Source organism: Rhagoletis zephyria, unplaced genomic scaffold, assembly GCF_001687245.7.
Source record: "Rhagoletis zephyria isolate East Lansing unplaced genomic scaffold, Rhagoletis_zephyria_1.1 Rzeph_scaffold_00206, whole genome shotgun sequence".
NCBI lineage: Eukaryota > Metazoa > Arthropoda > Insecta > Diptera > Tephritidae > Rhagoletis > Rhagoletis zephyria.
In genome coordinates this window covers 140,772-163,629 of record NW_016157290.1, presented here as the reverse complement: position 1 = coordinate 163,629, position 22,858 = coordinate 140,772, and the positions used below count along the sequence as shown (strand labels likewise).

Below are 22,858 nucleotides of genomic sequence, written 5' to 3'. Positions count from 1 at the left end.
GTAAAACTCAATAGGTATAATCGGATGTACAACCTTATTTGCCTAATATGGTTCCTTGTGACTTTAAAAAAAAAACTTTTCTAATTTAGTTGTTGCTAGGACTAGTCACAGCGGCGGAGGGTCAGTTTCTTACTTATAGGTTAAGTATTCTCTTATTTTACATTAAACATTTTCTACTTACTGCTCCTCCTTTGTAAAAGATTTTCGTAATTGGTGAACCGTAGTGAAATTAGCTTCTTAACCATTTTGTAGAATATTTTAATCCTCTAATGAATCAAAAGCGACTTAATGTTAGAAACTAATGGGTTAAGATGCGGTAAGTAAAAAGTGCTTTCTAAATTCTGCCATAGGCTACGGAGTTGTAAGTAATTTTGCTGCCTCTTCTCCCATGAGGCGATTTCTTAGAGGCTCGTGTTTAAGGCCGGCTGCAGTGAACAATTGCTCACTTGGAACGCTGGCGGGTGGACCGCTCAAATATTTGCGGGCCAGATCTGTCAATTTGTGCGAATGTGTAAAATGATGCAAATCATTCGCATAACGAATGCCCTGGTATGTATGTATGAATAAGGTAAGCACTGCGACCAGTATAGGTCTATTGTGCCTGTATGTTACTCATACGCCCTGGTGTTCTTACTGACAAATGCCTTCACGATGCTGATAAATAAATTGTTTAACATTCAAATATGCCGAAGAATTTATAGATTCAATTATATTTTCGTACTGTGTCAACAACAACAAAAGCCCTTCAGACATCGAAATGAACAAAAAATAATAATTGCCAGAGCTTACACCGCAACACAACACACTAACACAAATTTCTTTTTCTGCCAATAAATAATTAAATTTCCAGTGCCGCTTATTTGTGGTGGTGCACAAATCAATACAATTACATAGATAAACAATTTGCCACATTCTATTATAAAATAAATATTTGCTTCCAATTTCCAATTTACATTTCAATTTCTATTGACCTGTAGTCAATGCTTTTGTTGTTGTTTTTGTATTTTATTTCATAGTGATTGGTTAGATTGTTGTAATAGTATTCGGTGCAATGGCGCTGTCGTTGAAGGTGACGCAGTGTAGGCCGGAACAATTGTTGTTTCTGTTGGTTTTGTTTTTGTAGTTGTTGCAGTTTTCTATGTTGTTTGCTCTTAAAGGCAATAACACTTGACGCATCACTGGACCATTGACTGTGAGAGGCTGGAGAGCAGCCACTAAAAATACACATTGTACATACATACATATATTTCCTTTTATTTGTCCATTTACACTTACTTGCACATACATACATACAAATACATAATGTATGTATGTTTGTAGACAGACGAACCAAAAGTTAAATAATAAACAGACACAAGGTTCAATTTTGCTAAGATCTGTGAGATAAATGAAGTCTATGGACAGTGAAACAAGTCGATTTAGTACACTTGAATGGAACTTGTTTTTAAGAAAGCGTTGAAGTGTTAGAGAAATAAATACAATATCCAGAAAAATAACAGTGAGATTGATAATGGTAAGGTGGCGTAGAAAATTGTATAATAGACACAAATATATTAAAATTAAAAATTTATTTTGAATGTATTACATTGTACAGCACTCGGCTGGGTATTGGACAAAACCAAATTTTTTTAAGACACTGAGTCATAAGTAAAAAAGTAAGTTCTCGGTTTTTCGAAGTTGGCCTCCGAAATCGAGATATGGGCCTTCGAAGTTCGAAATTGGACCTTTGGTACAAAATTATTTTTAATTATTGCATGTAAAAAGCAAAAAAAGTAAAAATACAGACGTGGTCCGCATTTTTCTCTTATTTATATGGTATATAACTTTTTTTGTAAAAACTTATATTACAGGTGATATAACGGGTCAAAGGTCAGATCTACGAAAAATTAAAAACTTAATATTTCTGAAAATTTTGAACTGTTTTTTAAAAGATTCATATCGTTGTAAAGGTGATTTAACCTCCTTTCTCGTGATATGCATATTTATATACTTCGTAAAAAAACTTTGAGAAAAAACTAATTTAAAAGAAAATATACCATTTTGGTATAAAAAAAATATTTGAAACAAAAAGATTACTAACCGATTTTTAAAAAATTTATATCGTTTTAAAGGCGATTAAACCTCCCTTCTTCTGATATGCATATTTATATACTTCGTATACTTCTTTATAAAAAAAGATATTTTTCCTTTAAATGTTTGGAATATAAGGAATTTAGTTTTTCGTAGACCTGAACTTTGACCCCTTATAGCACCTGTAATATAAGTTTGCACAAAAAAAGTTATATACCATTTAAGTTAGAGCTGTGCAATTAATTGATTATTCAAAATTTTAATTAATCATAAAGTAAATAACTCAATTATTCGATTAATTGGAAATTATGATTACTCAAAAGTTCAATTACTCGAGTAACCAAGATTTTAATTAACCAAAAACCAAAATATATGAGTTATTTGCTTTATGATTAATCAACATTATGAGTAAAATGAGTAATCAACATTTCAAAGTACTGTTTACATATAAAGCAGTTGAAGTTCCTTGATACTTTGAAAACGACGTTTCTGTTTAAAAAAAATAATTTTTTTATGTACAGAATGTAAAAAAAAAATAAGCATTTTCCAAAGCAAACTCATTTAACGAGCAAAATTAATTTTTCTGAGTAATCATATATCAAGTAACTCGATTAATCATGATTAATCAAGTAATTGATTAACCGGAAAACTGATTAACCACCTTGGTCGAGTAATCGAATAATCGCACAGCCCTAATTTAAATAAGAGCAAAAGGGGGACAACGTCTATATTTTTAGGTTTTTAGTTATTTATATGCAATAATTGAAAATAATTTTTTACCAAAGGTTCTATTTCGAACTTCGAAAAAATTACTTCTATACCTATGACTCAATCTCTTAAAAAAAAAATTATTTGGTACAATACCCAGAAAAAAACTTGATTTTGCCTGAGATTTCTGAGAAAGCGAAACCTAATAGGGGTCTTCCCTTAAATTCCTAAAAGCCTTGTAAACCTCGTAAAGTTCGTAAATTTACGAGCCTCGTAAAAGAACTGTCAAAATTTGTATGGAGCTCTATTTACGAGGCCCTCGTAAATTTACGAGGCAAATTTGATGCGCAAACGACCTCGTAAACTTCAATGTTGCCGAGGGGCTGAAGATTTTTTACTAAAATGTATTATAAAACACTGAAAACAAATGAAAAATACTAGGTGAATAAAAATAATCTATTTCATCCACAAAATGTATTTACATGGGCTTTCTGCTAGTTCATGCATTTTCAATTATAGTTTAGCTTTCATTCGAGCTGACGGGCTGTCGTGAAAAATACTACGAAACAAAGATGTATTCACAAAACGTTTCAACCTGTCAAACAGTCACGTGTTTACACATTTGCAAAAGAAGAGCGTTCCTGTAACAGCCTCGTAAACTTACGAGTTTTACACAGTTCAAGACCTTACGAGTTTAAATGATTTTTAGAAATCCTTGCAAAACGAACTTTAGCAGATTTACATGGCAATTCTGGCTGAGATAGTAAAATGTCTTTCGTAAGACATATGGCAAGATATGTAGTTCAAAAGATTTTTGTTATTCAATCACAAAAGTCTTGGAGAAAAGCTCTCTCATTCACCACTTGTGGTGAAAAGCTATTTTGAGAGAAATCACTTGTATATCATTTAGCTTGAGACGCTCCAACAGTCGCAATGGCCGAGTGAACAAAGCACCAGGCGTGCTATTCGAGAGATCCGAGCTCGAGTTCTTGAGTAGTGGAATTTCTTTCCTATTGTTAATTTACATTTTCTCCTTTTTTAATTGCACTTAATGTTTAAAATATTATTTTATGTATTTTTTTCTTTTTAATTTTTTTTGTTTCATAATTTAATTTTCTTTTTAACCGGCTTTACAAAAAGGAGAAAGGTTATCAAATCGTCGGAATATTTATTTTTATTTTTTTAGTTTCATTTAGTTTTTTTTTAAAATTTGATTTATTTTTGCTTTATTTTCACTAAGTTTTTTAAATTTAATTTTTTTATTAGTTGGGTTTTATTGTTTTAAAAAGAATACTATATATATATATATATATATATTTAATTTAATTTAAAAAAAAAAAAACTGATTGCAAAAAGGCCATCAGCGTTACGCTAATTAGGAAATTAGGTTTTTTTTTTTTATTTGTGAAAAGCACAAATCGACCGTCTTTGGTTTCTCTATTTGAGAGAATGTTTTTTTACTCACTGATTTTTGATTGATGGATAATTTTGCTGGACTTTTCGGTGAACAAAACTAAATTCTCGCTCTCTTTTGATTTTCTTCATATCACAGCAACCACTTAATTAATTAAACAACAAGCATGTTGCAGCAGAGATCCCTGTAATGCCATCATTCAAGAACAAAACCCTATAATGGCTAATTCGCTTTAACATTTTCCCAAAGAGTTGCATGTAACGGTAATCTTGTTACGCACATATAAAATCCATAGGGAAATCAGGAGTTACAAGAAGTCGACAAAAACGAAATGAACACGACTAAAAGTGCATATTGCGTGTGTTTGTTGCACTTAGAAGATTATAGCTGTCGAAGCTGTTTCGAAGAAGTCAAAGAACTAAGCACACAGTGCAATCCAATTAACATCATAGTTCTTACAAAGAAGGTAATTCCTGTGAAAGTGGTGCGAAAAAAAAAAATTACAAAGAAATTGGCTTCTTATTGTACAATGTACATACATACATTTCTACAGCCAGAGGCGGATTTACTGTAGAGGAAACATAGGAAAGGTGACTAGGGCGGACAATTTTAGAGGCGGCAAAATTTGAATTAAAAATTTTTTTTTTCAAGTTAGCTGCACTGAAAGTAAAACTTGTGTTTATACATTTTAAGACATAAATTTGAGATTCAATTACGCAATCAGAAAATAGGACAACACCGTTTTCTTGATGCTGCCTTTTTTTAAAAGTCGAAAACCTTTACTCAAGGCAAACACCACTTTTTCATCTTAAATTGATATAAAAGTATAGTAAATAACATAACTTTCAATATTACTATTTACTGCTAATCGTTCCAAAACTGGTACTTTAATCTCAAAATATTTTTCTTATCAGAAAAAGGGCGGCAAATTCTGAATTGCCTAGCGTTGACAAATATTCAAATCCGCCACTGTGTACAGTACATACATATATATGTATATGTACGCGTTATGGATTGAAACAATTTCTCTTGAAATTGCATGCCAAAGCTAATTGAAATGAATTGGCAGTGCAAGATTGTGCAAATGGAAGAGAGGGCATTTGGGATTCATCCGCAATAACGCGCTGCTATACTCAATTCCAGCACATACTGCTTTTGATGAAGAGAAGTACACTCACTGGAGTAATTCAGAAAAGCGGAAAAGTACGTGTGTTGAAATGAATACCCTGCTGAGAAAACCGCAACTAAATGAATAAATTTCAAAATAATTTTCTTTGTCTAAATTTAAACTTTTTTCCTGCATCAGAATAGCAGAAAATTTAGACAGCCACATTAAATCAACCACCCAGATGGAAACGCAAAGGGCTGCAAACATATGAAATAGCCATCATCCCTCTTGCCAGGAGAATTTTTCTTATAATTCTGAGTAAGACAATTGTCAATTCTGGCATCTATCTTAAAAACTCTTTTCTGTCTTTCGAAAAACTAATTGAAAGATTCGTTAACGAGTTCGTTTAGGGTTATTATGTTTGTCTTTTAGCAATCAGTTTTCTAAAAATTAAACTAAATAAACAAATATATAATTTTTTAGAAATGAAAATGAAATTGAAATTAAAACACGCTTGTGAAAATTAAAGAAGAAAATAAGTTAATAAAAATTAAATAAAATTAAAAAAGTATTTTTCTTTTTGGATCAGTTAAGTTGTAAAATTAAGGAAAATTAATAAAAAAGAAAATTAATAAAAAGAAATAAATAAAACCAGTTCCTAAAAAATTAAATGAAATAAACAAAATGTTTTTTAAACAATTAAATCTAATAACTAAACAATAAATAAGTTCCTACAAAGTAAACGACGTATAGGTATTTCCAGACGTCACGAACGTGACAAAACGTACCAAAAGGAAAAACATTTGTTTTCTTTTACTTCTTTCAACCCTTGTGTAGCACATAATTAGTTCTTTAACTGAAAAAAAGAAAAAAAAAACGGACCGCATGGTCCTTAAATATACGCAAGAGTGACGTTATGTGACAAAAATGGAAGTTGATTTTTTCTTTTCTTACGAAATCGCATGGGAAACGTTATGTGACATGGCGTAACGTGACATAAGTTTCCATCGTTATATTTTTGTTAATATTGCTCTTAAAATGAATTTTTAACACATATAAAACATGCATTTTATGTCGAATATACTTTATATTTTGACTTCAGTGCCAAGGGTAAATTTTTTGGAAATCCATGATTTATTGTGTCTCAACTTCTTCTTCTTCTTTTTTGGCGCTGTAACCGCCTAAGCGATTTTGGCCGAGTTCAGCAAAGCACGCCAGTCGTTTCTCCTCTGTGCCAACTGACGCCAATTGGAAACGCCAAGTGAAGCCAAGTCCTTCTCCACCTGATCTTTNGTACTCGGCGACGGAGTCTCTCTCCCACCACAAATCCAACTCCGAATTTGCGCTCCTTTACATGGCAGCTGTAGTAGACGTCGCAAGGCCCCAGACATTCTTTGCCTTGCCCCGTCCAACGCATTTCTTGGATGGCGATTGTGTCTCAACTACATACGCCAAATTCGAACCAAATCGGATCATAAATACGGATTTTCAATATAAATATCTCGACACTGGCGCCACCTAGCAAGACCATTTTTCGCAAAAATGTTTCTGCATGCATATATTTAAAAATCAGATAAATTGTTCCATAAATACGTTAGATATACGATTTTTATTTTTTGCTTCCGCAGTACTCTTTCCGATGGAAACACCCATATGTCATAATTTGTGTTCGTACGATGGCCGACTTTTTCACGTCGTTGACAGTTCGACCCCTCATCTATCGCATGGCACGCCAGTGCCTTGCTCACTCGACCCTTACGACTGTTGGAGCAGCGCGAGCAAAATGATATAATTGCTAAAAATGCTTTTCACCATGAATGTTGGCAAGAGAGCTTTTTCTGTGTGCCGGAATAAAGAAAGTCTATCAAACTATCTTGCTTACTGTCTTACCAAGATTTGAAATTATCTTAGCAGCAGTTTGGCCGGTAAATCATCCTTCGTTGGATGTACACCATGATAGTCTGGCGAATAGAAACATATGGAAAGGTGGCACGGCCCGAGAGGACAACCTCCAAAATAGTGAGTGGATCACTTACGAGACTTCCGAGGCGGACTTCAGAGGTATGCGACCGTAATACATTCGGGCGCTTACTTCACATAGTCATCGCACAGACATGGGGAGGAAATAATTGATTCAAAAACTGAGGCAGGTATTTGTCCCAAGGGGGAATACCCCATCCTCTTCCAAGTAGCATTTGCGCAGCCATGTGTCTTCAGAGACATTTAAACCGCCAAATCTTAATGTTAATTCAAATGACATATGGTAGTGGGAACAACACAACACTGTTGATTCCTGGCCATACATACATACGTGGCAATGATGAGGCTAATAGATGAGCAGCAAAGAAATAGCAGCTATATGGCCAATGGAACCATAACCCTTCTTTGCTGTGGGATAGCTCCGTGCGCAGAAGTCCACGCAAGTGGGGAAAGCTTTTGACTGCCATTCACTAGGGAGTGGAAAGAAGTGAATCTTTTGCGTACGTTTCGATTGCAGCTCATGACGCCCGGCTATTTATATCCACATATCCTCTGAGTAGCGACCAAACACTCGCTTGGGTGCGAACCAAAGTGAGAAGGCGAAAAACTCTGCATGCGCTGGAATTGGCGATGCAAAAATCCTTCCCAATGAAAAGGAAAACCAAGCCTTGTGATGACGGCCACGGAAAACGGATAAAAGCCTATAATTTGAGGGTATGGAACCTGGAATATCCGGATCCTTAATGGGAAAGGTGCCTCTGCCTAGCCTCGTCCTCGGGAAGACTAAGGCTGACATCAACAACTTAAAAAAAAACAATGAACGGGGCAATGGAAAAAATGCTGGGGCCTTGTGACGTCTACTACATTTGCTACCTAAAGGAGCGCAAATTAGGTATTAGATGGGTGGGAGAGGATGGGATCTTTGGCCCTACTGTCCGAAACTCAGCCTGCACGACAAAACGTCCGACAACGAATTGAGGCTGATCGAGCTGAAGCGGGCTCAAGCACCCCCTTGCCCCTACCTGGCTTCGCCCATGACCAGAGCTACTTAATACGCAACAACCGACATCGATTTATTCGTAAATTAAGTGGATTTAAAACTGATTAAAAGGGGCAAGAACACAGTACAACGAGCGGCATGTAGCCCGAGTGCACGAGTTACTGGCTAACCAGAATGTAGTACCACAGCCACAAGCTATCTCGCTAGCTACATATGTCAGCTACATCAGCAAAAATACACTACAACCACAGCTACATACATATTGTGGGCAGTTTAGAGTATTTCAAATATTTTAACTTTTAACAGCTCTTGCTAAATACCCCAGCCTCACAATTCTGGTTAGCCAGCAAAAGTTTATTTAGTTCCGATAAAAAAAAAAAACGTTCGGACAGTAAATAAAATAAACAGTATGAGAGAAATTTTTAAGTTTTTCTTTATCTTTATCTGGTTGAATACTATCTCTATATTTTTACAAGAAACGATTTCCCGAACACATCATACACCTATTGTAAATATTTAACTAATATTAGCATACTTTGGGAAAAAGTGCGAAAATCTTTAAAAAGGTGGTGAAATATGGTAGGTGGTCACTGCTTGCAGTTAGACACATCACCCACCCACTCGTTTATTTTTTATTTTTTTAATAAACAACTTTTCCTCAAACATCAAAGCAGTAAGTCTTTTTACCACTTAACCTTTAAGTGCAAATAAAGCAAAACTTAGACAAAAAAATGTCTAGAATAATGTCCTCTTTCAAAAATATATGGCATGGTTATTCTGTTGCAAAAATGATGTTGAAAGTGCTTTTAAAAGCAAACAATAACTTTGTGATTTTTTTCTTGAGCATTTGCTACGCTGATACGTCGATTTATTATAGAAGACTGATTTTTTTCCATAGCTTCATAAAGACTTAATAATAAGATAATCAAAATATCGCATAGTTTTTGCTTTTGATTGAGGTGAAAAGATGCCATAACGAAGTATGTATGAATGAATGTTTGTATGTATTAAGAGATAGTCACTTCTTATTTGCTTAAGTAATTATAAACTCTTAGATGCTGTTAATTTTAATCGAATGTATAGTTGCTGAGGGCACTTAAATCTTGTATCACTACAATATTTTCAACTCTCTTCATCAATGCAAAAGCGCTAAATGTCAAATTTTAAGTTTTATGAGCGAAGCAAAAAAGTTATTTGTATAAGGAATGTTTAAGATTGTTCTATAAATTTCAATGGGCCGCATGAATTAGCAATTGCATTTTATTAAAATTTCAGACTCAACTTCACTTTATGCTTATCCTTTATTCATACGGCTCAATAAGTCTGGATCTTTTTTTTATATTGTGGCCTTGAAGTTTAGCAGAATGTGTTAAGGAAACTATCAGGCATGTTCTGAAATTCGAAAATTTGAAATCGACTCGAATTCGATAATTTTTTCGATGGTTTTTAATTAAAAAATTTATAAGTGTCATATTAAAGTTATTTATTTCATATCGCTGCTGCTTCTTTTATGGTTTTCAATTAGAATATTCACTCTTTTCATTAGATATAATTAAAAAATATTTGGCAAATCGAGTCGATTTCAAGGTTTCGAATTTCAGAACATGCCCGTATAAAATATTTAAAAACGTATTTTTGCAAGTGACGACGAAATACCTGTGTCTATTTAAGTAATTTACGAATATGGGAGGCAATTTTATTCTTTAAAAAAACTACATAAAAAAAATGTTACCAATTTATACAGTGGAAATTCTACGTTTACACAGCAAATCGAAAATATTCAATCTACTTTAGAAAAAGAATTTGTTAAATTCTCCTAAGTTGCTTTATCAAAAATGTATGTAAAAGTCTCTACATTGGTCAACATTAATACTAAAGTATACTAATGTTTTGCTGGTATTAAGTGCTGCTCAGTCGAAATAGATTACTTTGTTGACAGTCCTTCAAAACATACTTTTATCTGTACCTAATTTTGCCGTCTACTTAGCTTTGAAAATGCAGGTCGACGAGCGCACATACACATATGTACATATTGAAAATGGTCTTCCGTAAAGCAAAACGCAAAGATTGCCCATACTACTCTTCAAAATCAGTTTCCTAATTCGTCTCTGCAAATACATCCACATCCTTTCCGGTTTGTATTACAGTACACATCCGCTCTGTTAGCAGCTCAGATATTCAGGGTGTTTTTTCAATAAGTGGTTGCGTAACATCAAACTACCATCGTTGTCCACTCATTATGTCCTATGGTGGGTTGATGAATACAGAAGTAGCTGAGATGCTTCCATTGGTATGAGTAATAAATGAAGTGAACAAAAAAGGCAAAATGATGTGAGATTTAAAAAATGGAAAAAGCATGTAGTCCGTTGATATCAGATGCAATTGCCGAATGTAATGTAAAACTAATTATGGCAACAGATCACGTTCGGAGTATTGACTACGGGCTAACTAATTCGTTTTTGACTAACTAATGCTTTGTTGATGTCATTGCTCAGTAGACGGCCGTAATTTCTTGTGGTGAGATTTATTTGCCGAAGGATACTAAAAGCTTAAACAGACGCAGCGTTAAACCTGATTAACTCGGATCAACAGCAGCAAATTCCTGAGTTGGTCCCGATCAACGCTGCCTCTGAAAGAGCTAACGAATTTATTGAATACCGTAAGCGATTTCCGCTTTTTCATTTTCAAAATTTCAATTAAGTTTTGATATTATGTAGTTAGTTAATAATTCAATTCGGTTTCGACTAAGCTTAGTTTTAAATGTATTTATTCGGGACTAAATTTTTTTGTTTACAAATAATCTATCTCGGTAATATACTATATAGAAATTAAATTTTAAATGAAGATGCTAATTTTATAAAGTATGTATGTACATACATATGCACGTATGTAATGCAATAAGTACATTTATATGTAAATTTTAACAGTTTGTGTCTATCTAAGTTAATGAGATTTTAATTAGGTGTATTTAACTCAGAGGTTCGTTTAACATCAAAGAGTATTAACCGTTCAAGATATATAAATTTCAAGTATGGTAGGAAAACGGCAGTTATTCTGCTTTCAAGAACTCCAATTATGATTAATTATTGCCACTTGATATGCACAGTTGATAAAAAAAAACAAGTTTTAATTGAAAAAGTGTCACGCAGCATCTTTTTTTGTTCTAATTATCCGACTAAAATATATAAACTATATAAATCTTGTTGCACTAAATTTATATTAAAAAACAACAACTAGCTTAGTAACTATGCATATTAATCCATTTTCGCAATTGACTTTCACGGTTTTCCTCTTCCAGCAGTTTGGTATATTTTAATTGGCATTTACGATTTGGTTAATTTTGAAAGACGTTTCTTATTAGTAGTAACCTTCACGGCGTTTTTTGTACCATATTGGTTCGATTCCAACGCCAGACTGTGCCATCGTCACATACATAAACCAGCACACTGGAATCGCGTGAGAATGCTACCTGCCGCACAACAGAATTACACTTTAAATTATTTAGCGTACTTGTGTATGTATGCCCCGGATCGCCAGGATCAAGTTCCCACACATATACTTTGCCGTGCTGATTGCCCAATGCAATTATTTTGTGACACGGGTTAAAGCCGAACCGTACAAACCATATTTCGCACTCATCGTAATCGAATTCTGCTATAATGGTGCATGACGGATCGTTTGGTTTAAGTGAGGACAAACTTTGATGCAGTTGTCCAGGCTTCCAACAGATAATGGAATTTTCACATGACTTAGAGAGTACATAATCGCCAAACCATTGTACACAATCTACATAATTGCGATGTATATCGCGCGTAGAGAAATCTGGAAAATGTTGCATTATTGTTGGGAATGGTCGCGGTGATTTCTGTGGATTGAATGTACGTGACAATTCGATTTTCTCCTTAAAATCGTTGGTGTTTATGAACCACAGTTTTAATGAATGGTCCATTCCACTGGACATAATACGTTCGCCGCGGAAATCAAAATCAATCGATAGCACCTCATCGCGATGCCCCTCTACACCACCAAAAATTGCAATACAAACATGTGACTGTGTATTCCAAAGGCGTATGGCATGGTCTTTACTACCAGAGAGCAGTAAGTGCGGTTGTCGCGGATGATATTTCAGTTCGTTGATGGCCTGTCCATGGCCAATATAATTACCTACAGTCTCATTGTTTTGCACATCAATAACGCGTATTACTCCGCGATAGCCGGCAGTGGCAAGTAATGGCAAAGATGTGTTAATATCATACGACCATGCGCATGTGTAAAATACCTCATCTGGCTGCAAATGAATAAGATTGATTACTTTTTATCTACTTTACATGGAAATGCATTAACTTACATCCGGGTCTGCGTAGCAGAGAATCAATTTAATACTTCCTTGACGTGGGCATTCATAAACGGTGCAGCGATTGCTGCCGGCAGTGGCGAATATATGCGGCTGATCGTTACCCAGCCAATGATTGAAACTAATGCCAAAAATGGCCTGACCATGATTTTCCTTCACATGATAACTAAAGCAAATTAAACGCATATACAAATTATATTAGCAGCAAACAATCAAGCTTACTCATATTTGTATGCTGGTTTCCGCGCTTTTGCTTTGTTGCTACGTCTGTAGCCACGAGATCGGCGAGCGGTAGGCGACTTGCTGCGTGAAGTATTATTCGTGCTAACACTGGCGGTATCATCCTTTGAAAAAAATCAATGACACACAAATTATAATTCAGGTTTCCTCAAAAATATGTATAAACGGAAAATAAACTTACACCACCCGAGTCATCGCTATTTTCACCGTGAACACTTTTCTCAGATGATACGGCTTTATCACTTTTAACTTTGGACATATTGTATTAAAATAAAATTAAATGTTTAAAGCTATTTTACAAACGAACAACCATTGAAAATGTATAAATTCGACACGCGTTTATAATTGCTAGCCGCCACTGGTTTGTTTGTATTTTTGGCGGCAACTTTTAGCTGTCAAATTATGCGCGTTCCTTATCTCCCAGAAATAGTCAGAAAAAGTCCGAAGTAGTCAGATTTAGTCCAAAAAGCGTTCCTTAACTCGGAAATGACAGCAAAAATGAGAGAGCAACAGTCAGTGAGAGCGACTCTCATCAGTCCGAAGTAGTCAGATTTAGTCAGAAGAATTTTTTCTGGCAAAATCCTGAAAAGTGTCAAACTCAACTGAATTTAAATTAACGGAAATTAAAGAATACGCAAAAAGTGAGAATAATCTAAAAAGTAAAAGAAATGAATTGAAATTGGAAGGAGGCAAAAAATAATTGATATAGCAAGTGTTTATTGTGCTTGTGCTTGTGTGAATGTGTTTTGTACATACATTTCTGTTCTTATTTGACGTTAGTTTTGTTGTTGCCATTCTTTGGACTAAAAATTTGGTTTTTTGCGTTCCTTTACTTTTCCTGTTACTCTCTTTTAGTGAGCGCATTTTGCTTACGCTCTGGCATTTTGACACTTTTCAGATTTTAGTCCAAAAAGATAAGGAATGAACCTACTGCCAGCTGAGCAAATTGCTCGTTGTCTGGCTGTGTTCACTGCACACTCAGCCTACATGGTTGCACCCAACGTGGCCGATCGTTAGTAAGCAGTGTGTGCAAGCGAAACGCTTTCCCTCTTATGATAATTACATGTGATTTCGTTTATTCAAATATAAATATTCCTATGTGAGAATATTTTAATCGTTTAACGTTCGAGAATTCGTGGAACACCTAGAGAATAGGGGGAGGGCACTTTTTTTTTAGCCCGCGCCCCTCCCCCTTTTCCTGATTTTAAAGGTATAATTTTTTTGGGTGCAAATTAACAAGGATGTCGCTAAGGGAGTCTAAACGTGGAATTTTCAGTGTTTTTAAAAACTTATATTTCGAAAACTATTGAACTGATTTTAAAAATGTGAATTTTAAAGGTAATTGAATTACCTTTCATTTAGTTATATATATGTATCTATGTATATAATTTTACATATTTGGAGAAAAAAATAAAAATATGGAAAATTTTTTATAAAAATAAATGTTCGAACCCCGAAAGCCGCCCAAAGGGTTTGAAATCTGGCAACACTCATAGTACGAAACAAAAGTGGTTTCCTATACAGACGGAAATGAAAAAATAGAATTACAATCTACTGCGTCATTTCCCCACTGCAGAAATATAGCAGACAAAGTTAAAGTAATACATATAAAATACAATAGTTTCATTTATTTTGGATACTAAAATGGATATGAAAATATGCCTTAGCAATGTGAGAATTATGTGCTGCAAACTTTCGTCGAGCTTCTGGTCCAGGCAATTTATTCGCCGACATTCGGCTATTACATTTAATATTATGGGAATGTGTTAAGTGATATTATAATATAATAATTAAAATTGTTGTGCAGATTACCTTATGGTTTCCTATTGCTGGTACATATATGTTTGATCTTAATCTAAACCAGTCAATAGCGATGAAATGTGTTAAGTGAACCAATTCCTTATTTGCATTATTTTTCAACTACTACCTAATAAGCAGTTAAACCAACCTTAAAATTCTGGCATGAAATATATTCATATGCATTTATAACAAACATTTTTTAAGTGCAAAACAAACCGTTACTTCGAAATTTGATAACAATATGCGGATTTCTTAAACTTAAAGTAAGAAAGAATTAAATATTTATATTTTTAGTAAAATCATGCGACCAACTTTTAGCAAAAATAGTAATTAAATATTAAACATAAATAAAAAAAACTGTGCGAAATACAGCAACAATTTACAGATAAAAATTAGATAAAGTGTTAGGTTAAGTTATCGGAGTTTGCTGGAAAAGACTTATACAAGGTACGGAAGTTATAAATATATTAGACAGTTTCACAGATGGATAGACGAAGAATAGAATGCTAAAAGAAGACATATACATTAGAGCAAGACAGAGAAGACGCAAAATGTTTGCCAAAAAGAGACCGATACAGCAGTTTTATACAGAATGTGGTTTTTATTTGTTGTTTTAGTTTGGCTAAAATGTTTATTAAGTATTTTGGTAGTGTGCAAGTTATTAAAGTTTCATTGTATAGATATATATATAGTAAGTATGTATACAAGTATATAACTCAACGAACCGAACGGGTTGAAAGGGGTTAAAGTTTAACGAAAATCGCTCAAAAGTTTTATAATACATTTTATTGTACATAATTAAATTTAGTTAAACAATGAAAACAAAAAAAAAAACATAACAAATTAGTGTCAACAATAAATCTGGTGAGAACTATAAAAAAACAGTTGATATAAACTTTTATGTACGTTTTATTTGTCGTCGACGACATGGACCTCGCCCAGACCGGTGTGCGCAGGCGCCTTTGCCTCTGCATGGTTGCTTTATTACTACTACTGCTGCCGACACTCTGACCATCACCACCACGATGACCACCACCACTGCATTGTTTCTCGCTTTTACCATCAGCAAAGCTAACTTTTGATGCCCCCGCCCCCGCCGTCGCCGCCGCCTCTGCCTCGCTGGCATTTGTGTGCCCTTGCTCTGCTTGCGCACCGGTTTTCGCATCGCTTGTTGCTGTCGTCACGTTATCGTTATCCGCTTCCGCAGCTGCTTCAGTTTCCGGATCTGCTTCCATAATCGTGTCCGGCGGTCCTGTGGGCCCACTGTGCGTTTGGGGTGCCAGTGTTACTCCCTTGGTGCGACTATCGATGCTCGTTTGATTGTCAGACGCATTGTTTTGTTGTTGTTGGTTACAACTGTTGCACAAATTGTTATTATCCTGATTGCTATGTTTACTACCACTACCACCACCACCACCATCGCCATCGCCAGTGTCACCACCGCTGCCGCAACTGTATTCTTGTTGCTCTTGATGCTGCTCGTCGTGGCTACGCTGGCTACAACTGACATTTCTGCAATTACCATTGCAACCTTGATGCGAATCATTTGGTTCGCGTGTCTGCTGACTGCTGCAGTGCACAGGTATGTTTGACGGAGCGGAGCGAGAGTGTTACGGTTGTGCGGTTTTCAATTTTAGTTATTTTATGGTGATTTGTTTGGTGAAATTTTCAGCAGTGTGCAGTGAGTAATAGCAACAGCAACACACACACAGAGTGCAAGGAAGCCGTACAGCAGGTGCGCATTTTAGAGTAGCGGAATTTTGTGTAAACGTAAATATTTTTCAATGTTTTGTTTTTTCAATGAGAGCGCAGAAAGAGAGAGAAGAAATTCAATTAAAATTTTTGAAAATCTAAATTAAATTTTAGGATTAGTATTAGATTTTGTTTAAGAATTGGGTTGATTGAAATTTTACGATTTATTTATTAAAATGGCATGGCAAAGTCTCAGTGAAAAATAGTCGACTGGGATAAAATTTATTTGTATTTCAATATCTTTAACTGAGAGTAATTTGAAAATAATAATGGCTAGAACAAGCCACTAACGTTCAACAAACATATCTGATTTATTGGTGTTCGTCGTAATTTTTCACGTTAGTGCCATGATTCGCGCGCAAATCAAACGTTAGTGGGTAGCCTAAACCGCATAAAAAATATATTGCTTTTTTTTTTTTTTTTAATTTTAAAATACCATAGCTAGCGATTCGTAAACAAAATATTTTCGGGAACATGAATAATAGAATCACATACTTTTTTTCTGCGATTTTTAAGATCTAAAGGCCCAGAACACTTGAGATTGTAGTATTTAATTTTCTTGTTTGAATTTTTCCATTTTATTTTTGGAAAATTTTTGCATTAGCCCAGTTAGGCAAAGTTTTACCAACATCCATGATTTTTAACCAAAAACTCAAATTTTATCGGACTAGCCATTACAATGATCAAATGACACCCACTCAAAGCCTTCTTCTAAAATCAAAAATCAGCAGGTACTTTTTAGTAGATATGTATAGCGGAAGAAAAGATTATGAATTTCAAGTTTACCAAATAATGTTAGAAGTTTTTTCATTCTATATTTTGTAGCTAAATTTGTATTTGTACTAACTAAAAGTTAATTTCAATTGATTTTAATCCTAAAGTAACTATTAACATCTAATTTAGTAGCATAAGAAACACCAAGAGCTAAAAGATCTTTTGTTTCCATATAATTGATCCTTAGTCATTGAGATGGTCCAAAATATTTCGAGATTCCCCGAAGCGGATACTCTTAGTTCTGGGACGATAAACCAAGGCTCGGACATGTCAGCATGCTCAAGAGAGAGCTGACACTTAACTACATAACGGGTATATATACGAACAAATATTATTGTAACCGCTTAGATAACACTGTGAGACAAATGGTAGGGGTCAGTGATCGGGAAGGGTTCAAACTACCGGGGAAAGTTATATCGGTAAAAAAAAAGTTATACGTGTCCCGGCGTTTCGCTGGGTCACGTCTAGGAATCGAGATATATCGATTTGAAGTTAGTAACTATCATATAGGGGAAATTGTCACCTTTGGTGGTCTTTTTTTTACATAACTCGAGAACCACTAGTCCGATTTTGCTCAAACAAATTTAAAAAAATTAAAAATTACAATTCCTTTAATCTGTTCATATAACGTTTTTCTATATAATCAACAGTTTTGCCGGTAAAAATAAATGTATGAAGAAAAAAAATATTTTTTGCCTAAAATATTAAATTTTTTTATTTTTTAAATTCATAAAAAATCCAAAACGGAAAAAAAGGCAAGTCGTATTACTTTCACGCAAAGTCACATAACCTTTAAGCAAAATGAGACATAGATCATGAAAATCGATGGACGCGTTTCGCTTTTATTCACAATTAAGTGAAGGTATCTCATTTTGACAAGAATATTGATTTTATGTTTCAATGAATTTGGATAATATTTATTTTATATTATTTATACTTGCCTTTTTTTCCATTCTGGATTTTTTATGAATTTAAAAAATAAAAAAATTTTATATTTTAGGCAAAAAATATATTTTTTCTTCATACATTTATTTTTACCGGCAAAACTGTTGATTATATAGAAAAACGTTATATGAACAGATTAAAGGAATTGTAATTTTTAATTTTTTTAAATTTGTTTGAGCAAAATCGGACTAGTGGTTCTCGAGTTATGTCAAAAAAAGACCACCAAAGGTGACAATTTCCCCTATATGATAGTTATATATATATCTCGATTCCTAGACGTGACCCAGCGAAACGCCGGGACGCGTATAACTTGTTTTTGACCGATATAACATTTCCCGTTGGCTTCATCCCATCTCGATTTTGACTGTCGCATAGTGATATCAATAGAAGACCCATCCTGATAAAATTATTGGAACTAGGGCCACTATACATATGTACATATATACAAACTTACGCTTATTGACCTTACGCTAATACGAAGGTGATAAAAATCTCTTCCGCACTAATAAGTGGTAATTTAAGCGAATCCGTCTTCGGTTATTTGTACAATAGATATAATAAAACATAAATATATATAAGGGTGATTCAGACATTTTTGTAAATTTCCTTTTCTCGAAACCATGCTCAAAAGTTACGTTTAGACGCCAAAATAAGTGTCAGAAAATTCGAACCCTTAATATTAATATTAAGGGCCGGTTGTTCAATGTTTGGTTAACACAAATCGGAGGTAGAAGCTCCGGTTAAATACGACGACTTCTTTATCGATCACATGTCATATGCATGATGTCATAATCGTCGATAGTGATGTTTAACTGGGAGGTAGTGATAACCAGACATTGAACAACCGGTTCCAAGAATGTCCGCATCGCACTTTTCCATTTCCCATAAGAATAACACATGAAAAATAGTTTTTTTTTTACTTCTGATTTTTTATATTTAACGAACGATACGTTGTATTGTAAAGATTTGTAGAGAATTGAACGCTCTACAAAAAAAGTCGAAAGTCATTTTTAAATAAATCAACTAGGATAAAAGTTATTCGAGGTCAAATTCGAAAGAATGGTGAATCATTTTTGACCGAGTTGACTTATCGAAAAATTATATTTTTTCTCATATTTTCGGAAACTTATTTTGGCGTCTAAACGAAACTTTTGAGCATGGTTCACAGGAAAAAAAAAATTTTTTTTTTCTGAATTACCCTAATGTATATGCATGTCTAAATCTCATAGATATCGGGATACAAAAGATCTTTCAAGTCGCAGTGCTTCTTGCTACACCCCAAAGTCTGTATATCTATCTTTCTATGATAAAGTCAATGATAGCCGGGCGGGGTATATAAAAACCTTCGACATAAATTACACTTTTAAGTATTCTACCTTAATTAGCATTATATCGGATCTATATTCTCAGAAGAACAAACTCAACAAACATTTAGGATAGAGAACGATTAGAAAGCGATTCGAATTCTAATGTGTTTCACTAAGGTAGAAGATAAGAAGACGATTCAAAAGACTGTTGAGAACTATACAATTCTCGATATAAAGAAAAAGGTTAGATATCTAATCGTATTCTAACATTGAATTCTAATTCCTTTCTAATGCCTAGCGTTTTTTTTAATATTCTCTAATTGACATTCTCTTTTAACATAGTTTCCTAACCTGATTTTCGATTCGAAAACTACACTAGAATTCTAATGCAAAATCAAAACGTTTCTCTAATGTTAGAGACTGTGGTTGCTGGAAATGCTTGAATATTGAATATTTGCACAGAAGTTAAACTTTGAAATATTTATAGATGTACTCAAATGCCTTGAAACGTTTAATACGAACAAGCTGCGTCCCTCCTCTGAGGGGAGCTCAAAAAGTTCATGGAGTATAGAGAAAGAGGTTTCAAATTAAATATGAAATTGTTTCGCCTTTTGAATTATTTTAGCTGATAAGTATCAAAAGGAATCTTTGGAATTTTCAAATAATTAGTTGATTGATACCACAAAACAAAAAAAAAAGATTTATCAGGAATTCCGATTCGGAGAGATCTAACTTCATTTGGTTGGTTGGGAAAGTGCTTTGTCGCCCTGGTGACAATTAAATCGTGAACTCCTAAATCCACTTGGCGGTATTGATGATTATCGATATATCTTACAGAGGGAGGCGTCTGAACTCTATAATACTCTGCACGAAAGTTTGGTCAAGTGTCGTAAAAAATGTTTAACTGCCTCCATTCGGCTTGGGTTCTTGTAACTCTGGCATATCCTGTTAAAATATATGCCGACTTTTTGATAATGCACAGGCTTATGTCCTGTAGATACAGTTGTGGGTTTTTAGGTACTACTTGCCTTGGCCATTCCTAACAGAGCCCTGGTTTTGAGTGATTTCATTTACTTAACATAGTACTGTTTTTGATTTCGAAAAGAGGTCGTCATGCCAGAAATCGATGACAAAATCCACGAAATGATATTGGATGAACGGAGAATGAAGTTCCTGAGGTGGTTGAGGATGCAGGCATCTCAACTGAGCGGGTGCATCACATTTTTAAATGTTTTCAAAAAAGGAGGAGGTTATCAAATCATCGGAATATTTTAATGGTTTTTTTTATGTATGTTCCCGCATAACTTTGGACCACGTTAATTGATTTCGAAAATTCTTTTTCTTTTATCTGAAAGGTGGTACCTCAAGGATCGTGATGCTGTTCCATCAAGACAAGTGTAGCCACCAATAGCAAAAATCCATCAATTGGGCTACGAACTCCTACCCCATCCACCATATTCCACCATATTAGGCGCTGACCTTAGACATGAAAAAATAATCATAAAGGAATAGACCGGTTTTTCTTGGACAAAACGTCTCGGGTTGTCGTTTTCGCTTCAATTAAGGTGCTTCATTCCGGTAATTTTTTTCTTGGGCGAACAGCTTGATTTGCTAAAGTATGCGCTACCATTTTCATAGACAAACATTTTTGAAATCTCGAAATCTTTTGTAAGGGCTCGCAAAATAGTGTCAATTGGAAAGAATTAAGGATATAAATATTCGAAATGCGTAGTCTGGAGTAAGCTATTGGCATTCTTGTGAAATTTCAGGGTTTTCGGCAAGTCTTGGTTAAATCATCAATGTTTTATATAATAATATACAATTTGTGAAGTGAACGGGAACTAAGAACACAAAAAAGCAATTTTATATTGGAACAACGTTATTTTACATTTCCAGGGCTTTAGACCAAATGCCATCGTATGGTGCATACACAGATTTTTGGGTGAAAAAAGTCGTAGCCCTAATGAAGACACTTAAAATTTTGATATTTCACTTCAATTTATTTCCTACTGGCAACAGTCCTTATGTGAAGATTTACATAATGATCGGAGGAGTTTTCCTGGCTTAGTAAAGAGCTACGGAATACAATTTCTATGTGATTTACTTGTCTATTTAGAAAAATTACGTGGTCAAGAATTGCAAGGCAATCTCTCCATCTCGTGAACTTTTTGAACTCCCGTCTTAGGTTACCACTTCTATATATGTACATATGTATATCCACAATAGCTTCTGCAGAAAGGTACCATTGCTTATTTTACAAGTAATAATAAAAAAAGATGTTGAACTTTGACAGCAAAACGTTGTATTTACAGATGTGCCATGAAAAATGTATTTACGAGTATGTATGTATGTATTATTGTAATGTATGGTAATGTAGTATGAAGAGACAATACACTATACATATGTAGTTATGTATGTAAGTTAATGCGAACGTTGAAGTTGATTCTGAAGTGAACAAACCATGAAAAGTCTAAGCACAGAATGTATGGCGTTCACTAAACTTTATGCAGATTTGTTTGGAATAATATTGACTATTTTCACCAAAATAGTTTATAGTTTTAGAAAACTAAGAAACATAGTAAGAGAGAGATATATAGAGGGGCAGAAAAAGAGCGAGTAGTAGGTAGAAGTAAGGGCAGTGCAACAAGAGCTTGTCCTCTGCAAACGAAGTAAGTACTGAAAAGTAGACAATGCATTTTCAAGATATATGTAAAAGGGATGTCCGAAGTGAAAAAAGGGACATGCTTCAAATTTCACTTAGTATAGAATGTACGAAGGTACAAAGGTGGGTAGATATGAGCTTGTGGAGAGAAATTTCGTAGAGTTGAGCGCATAAGTGCATACACATAAACTTCCATTGATAATTTATTTTATAGAATTTTTCAAACATTCTAATACTTAAATCGAGTTGAAAATATAATCATACTATTTTTATTGTCAAAGTTTTTTTTTTGTTAGACCAGCAGGAACTTTGGCATTGTCGATCAGTACAACTAAAATAACCATTTATCTATTAACGTCTGTCACTTATGTATGTATGTATGTAAAAATATTATTTTATACAACACGCTAAAGTTTTTTTTTTTCGTAGAATGACAGCGCCAGAAATATGTACATAATTCTAATACGGAAATCACATTTAATAAAGTTGAGTGCCTCCTAAGTGGATAAGTGGTTGAAAATTCATTGTACAATATTTTTTTTTGTTAACTTAAACTTTTTTGGACTTTTAGAACTTTGTCAAAACTGCCTGCGGGTCATTGCCAATTTATGGATTGCTTTTGTGTCACACTTTGAATTAAATTGCGCATTTTCTTGGTTGATTGGGCGGCTAACTACAGTTTAACTGAAATGGAATTCAATTGAATTTCGTGCAGTTTTGACAGAACTCTGCAAAAAGTTTCAC

The 22,858-nt window shown here is 34.2% G+C and overlaps 2 protein-coding genes across 3 annotated transcripts in view; both read right to left on the bottom strand.

Moving 5' to 3' along the window:
* LOC108358093 (calcium/calmodulin-dependent 3',5'-cyclic nucleotide phosphodiesterase 1C-like) overlaps window positions 1–22,858 on the bottom strand; it is a 197,374-nt gene that overhangs the window by 67,180 nt on the left and 107,336 nt on the right. Inside the window, exon 5 of one of the 2 annotated variants that reach the window (XM_017609237.1) lies at window positions 15,581–16,243. The exons of the other annotated variant lie outside the window; for it this stretch is intronic. Coding sequence (XP_017464726.1) covers window positions 15,581–16,243 — 663 coding nt within the window. The remainder of the gene's footprint in view (window positions 1–15,580; window positions 16,244–22,858) is intronic. 2 annotated transcript variants of the gene reach the window in all.
* On the bottom strand, window positions 11,164–13,254 carry esc (extra sexcombs). Its single transcript, XM_017609244.1, has 4 exons — window positions 13,056–13,254; window positions 12,857–12,978; window positions 12,629–12,800; window positions 11,164–12,568 (listed from the first exon to the last, which is right to left on the bottom strand). The coding sequence occupies exons 1-4, from the start codon at window positions 13,131–13,133 to the stop codon at window positions 11,651–11,653; spliced, it is 1,290 nt and encodes a 429-aa protein (XP_017464733.1). The 5' UTR covers window positions 13,134–13,254; the 3' UTR covers window positions 11,164–11,650.